General features: G+C 36.0%; 1 protein-coding gene across 1 annotated transcript in view; it reads left to right on the forward strand.

Annotated features, from left to right (window-relative positions):
- Positions 1–113: 113 nt before the first annotated feature.
- The window catches only part of LOC107600807 (eukaryotic translation initiation factor 4 gamma 1-like), a gene marked incomplete at its 3' end in the record, with an annotated part of 53,031 nt that continues 48,690 nt past the window's right edge, over positions 114–4,454 (forward strand). The window contains exons 1-2 of the mRNA XM_016292775.1: positions 114–352; positions 1,214–1,353. Of these exons, the coding sequence (XP_016148261.1) occupies positions 211–352; positions 1,214–1,353 (282 nt within the window). The remainder of the gene's footprint in view (positions 353–1,213; positions 1,354–4,454) is intronic.

Raw genomic sequence — 4,454 nt, forward strand, 5'->3', positions numbered from 1 at the left:
CACACACACACACACACACTCACACACACACTCTCTCACACTCACACACACACACACACACACACACACACACACACACACACATTCTCTCAGTGTATTGATTCTGCTGACTCCTCCCCTTTCTAAACTCTGTACCGTTCCTAATTGTGCAACTCTAAAAAGGGGGAGGATTGTTGGGTGGATGGAAAAATGGCCTGAAACGGGACAGTCATGGTTTTTGATGAGTCAGTGTCTGTCTCTCTCTCTCTCTCTCTCTCTCTCTCTCAGTACCGTCCCTCATACGTGACTCCTCAGCAGTATCAGGTGGCCAGTTCTCCTGGTTTCTATCCCGGCACAAGTCCAGCTGATTACGGTACGTATGGAGACAGGAAGCAGTAAATCCACATTCGTGACCCTGCAGCACAAAAGCAGTGTTGAGTCGCTGGGGTATATTTGTAGCAATAGCCAACAATACATTGTATGGGTCAAAATTATCAATTTTTCTTTTATGCCAAAAATCATTAGGATATTAAGATCATGTTCCATGAAGATATTTTGTAAATGTTCTACCGTAAATATATCAAAACTTAATTTTTGATTAGTAATATGCATTGCTAAGAACTTCATTTGAACAACTTTAAAGATGATTTTCTCAATATTTAGATTTTTTTGCACCCTCAGATTCCAGATTTTCAAATAGTTGTATCTCAGCCAAATATTGTCCGATCCTAACAAACCATACATCAATGGAAAGCTCATTTATTCAGCTTTCAGATGATGCATACATCTCAATTTTGAAAAAATTGACCCTTATGACTGGTTTTGTGCTCCAGGGTCACATACACGTATATCTTTAGAAGACTTGAAATTAACTACTTTTACCATTTTTGGAGCCTCGACAGTTGTGATCACTGTGAGCTGTTGTAATATGGAGAAGAGCTGCTGTATTTAATCGCAAACTGATTTGAAATGACAAAGAAAAGGAGGAAAAATGACCAGAATCTTACATTTTGTTTTCTTTAAGGACTTTAAAGCGACTTTATTGTACAGACCACCAGTGCAGATGAGAGCAGCGGCTGTTTTTGGAGGGTGTGCAGTTCAAATATAAATTTGGCTGTGACAGATTGTGTGTTTGCTAAAGGAGGGTGCTGTATGTGTGTGTGCGTGTTTAAGAATCACTGACAGCTCGTCATTTTGAGAAAGTCTGAGACGTTTGTGCCATTTTTGTTTCCAGCTGGGGCGTATTACCCCACCCAGCCCCAGTTCACGCCCCCCGTTGCCCCGGCACCCGTCATCATTAACCCCGCCCCCCAGCAGCAACAGGCCCCGCCCCCTCAACAGCAGCAAGCTCCGCCCAGACGGGAACGCAAGCAGGTAATGCGTCCATCCGTCTTCTGCATCCGGAGCTTCAGTGCTTTCTGTAGCCTTTGTTTAAATGTGTTTTTCTCCTAATATTTCTTTATCTAATGCACATCTCTCACTCTACCAGAAATTAAGCAGTCAAGGTTGTTAATTTGACATTTTTATCTGCAATTTATTTCTGAATTAACAATAATTTGCTCTAGTGAGCCGTGTGTCATTTATCCAGATTAATTTGTTAATTTCATGCCTCTTTAATTGACACAAACTGAACAAATCAGGGCTTTGAAGTGACTGGGCAATGTGTTTCTTTCCTTTTTTCTTTGTTTCTTTTCTCTTATATTTAATTAATTTGATTTAATTTCTTTCTTTTATTTAATTTGTCTTTTTTTTCTTTCTTCACCTGAATATTTTTACTTAACATTTTCGACATAATTAGTTTTCCCGAGGCCGTGTTTGGATGGTGGTTTCTTGTGTTTTGGATGCATTTTAATAGCTCTTAGTTTGGTTTGTCCTAGCGATGCACTGAAATATCAGCAACCAAAAATATTTGGCCAAAAATAAATTTTTGGTTTCTGCAAGGGATGATATGTCTAAAATTTGTATCACGATATATCTCTTAATGTTCAGAAGCAAATAATAATAGATATTACTGAATTCACAGCAAATGCAACAAACTTAGTAATGCATTTTTGTCACATAGAAATGCACTTGACAGTAAAGCATTGATTTTGAATAAATTCTGTCATCATTTCCTCGCCCTCATGTCGCTCCAAACGTGTATGACTTGCTTTCTTCTGTGGAACCCAAAAACGATATTTGGTAGAATGTTACCAAACCATTTTGGTAACCCTTGATTTCTACTGTATGGACAAATTTCTGGCTGCGCTGCCAAAGATACAAATATTTCATCTTTGTGTAAGCGGCAGCGGCAGCTTTAACCAATTACTGAACAGAAGTGTAAAAACATCTATGTATGGGAAACACTATATCGAAATATCAGAACTGTGTTTAAAAATCATATCATCGTTATTGAAAAAAATATATACCGCGATATATATTGATATTGAATTGTTGTCCAGCCCTAATTACATATTAATTATATTTTTACTTAACCTGTTGTTGTCACTATCCAATGTATGTTTGAATAAAAACGTTTTCTTTAAAAGAATTATTATAGCCACTGTTTAAATGTTTATATTTTATAGCCTATATGATTTGGAGTAGAAATTGATATAAAAACACCCTATGTGCAATTAAAATTATATACAGCCGTTTTCATTTAAGTGTTGATTATTGAAATAACTATTAATAAACTGATTCATTAATGAATTGGCTTTCAGGTGTTCAGTATAATATTAATCGCTAGTTTTGTCGTGCTCAGACCTGATTGTCAAGTTGAGCTCATAAGGTGCTAAATCAAGGCGTTGGGTTTTTAAAAAGCTGCTGAGAGGATGTTTTCAAACGCAGTGATACAATCTGTATTTAAATTCCGCATCAAAGACGGAACCTCAGAATTAGAACTTCTGTCGCCGTGGTAACCGCGTTGCGTGCAACCCTTGGGTTCTAAAAGTAAAATTCCTGTTCATTTTCACCAAATGGATGCTTGACATGAACTTACATCTTGTTTATCAATGATATATACTTCTGTTGAAGCCGTCACTCTGCGTTGTTACATCTTCATTTTTAAAAGAATCACATTTAGTGCAGTTTCTGCTGAAGAACTGCGTTACCCATTGATTCTGTGGAGAAACATCCATCAATCATACAGCATTAATGGTTTAGTATGTGATGTGTTAGTGTGCTGTTATCAGGCTTTCTGGGAGCGCACAGCTGGACCGGTGGACTTTGAGTCCTCGAGTCTCGCTCTTGGCCGTCAGTGAGGTTTCATTTCAGAGGAATAGAAACTGAGAAGGAAGAGAGGAGGAGAAAAGAGAGAGAGAGAGAGGACTGCAGGGTTGGGTGTGAGGCATTACTAAGTCATTCATTAATTATTCATTACAGTTACTCCTACAGTTAAGACATTTAAAACAACAGTAGATTTAACATCTAATGTTAAAACGTATGTTTTTAATGTAACCTTCTCCCTTTAAATGCTTCGGTCAGTTCAAGAATAATGTATGCAATTTTATATTATTCCTTTGAAAGAATTAAATGAGCAGTTTCGTGTCTTTATTTTGTTTAACTGGTCAAGGCTGGTGTGGGATTTACTGTTGAAAATAATTAGTAATAAGTAATTCAGTAATCTAATTAATCTGTTGAAGATGTAATTAGTAACTAGTAATTAATTTTTAAAAATGTTTTGAGTAAGTGACCCGACACTGACTGCTACCAGGATTATTACCTAATATTAAACTATTAAAAACATTTGGTTAATTTAAATAAAGCTGAAATAAATTGAAATATTAGATGAAAAACTTAATGTGAACAAAAATTAGGATTCATTGAAACGTTAATTTTTAAAATCGAGTTAATGCTGTTTTATAAGAAAATTTTGTTTTTATTTCTATTTTATTTTTATGGTATCCTCAAACAATTCTGAGCTGATAACTGATAATCTGCTTTATTTTTATTTTTTTTAATAAGTAGTAGAAAAATTAGGAGTAAGTGTCTTCTGCTCACCAAGATTGCATTTATTTGATGACAAATACAGTAAAAATTGTGAAATATTATTGCAATTTAAAATAACTGTTTTCTGTGTGAATCTCTGTTAAACTGTAATGTATTTCTGTGATGCGCAGCTGTATTTTCAGCATCATTCCTCCAGACTTCAGTGCCACATGATCTTCAGAAATCATTCTAATACGCTGCTCGAGAAACATTTCTGATTATTAGCAATGTTCAAAATTCAGTTCATGTGGAAACTGTGATGCATTTTATTTTTCAGGATTCACAGACGAATCGAAAGTTCAAAAGAACAGCATTTATTTGAAATGGAAATCTTTTGAAACATTGCATATGTCTTCAGGGTCACTTTTGATCAACTTAATGCGGTCTTGCCGAATAAAAAGTCCCCAACTCTTAGTCAGTGTCTCTGTAAAGTAATTCGGTGCAGTTCTGTCGCTCCACGTGGCTCTCAGTCTCCACCCAATCTCTCTCTCTCTCTCTCTCTCTCT

The sequence above is a fragment of the Sinocyclocheilus grahami genome, unplaced genomic scaffold, assembly GCF_001515645.1.
Source record: "Sinocyclocheilus grahami isolate Dianchi unplaced genomic scaffold, SAMN03320097.WGS_v1.1 scaffold292.1, whole genome shotgun sequence".
In the NCBI taxonomy this organism is placed as follows: domain Eukaryota; kingdom Metazoa; phylum Chordata; class Actinopteri; order Cypriniformes; family Cyprinidae; genus Sinocyclocheilus; species Sinocyclocheilus grahami.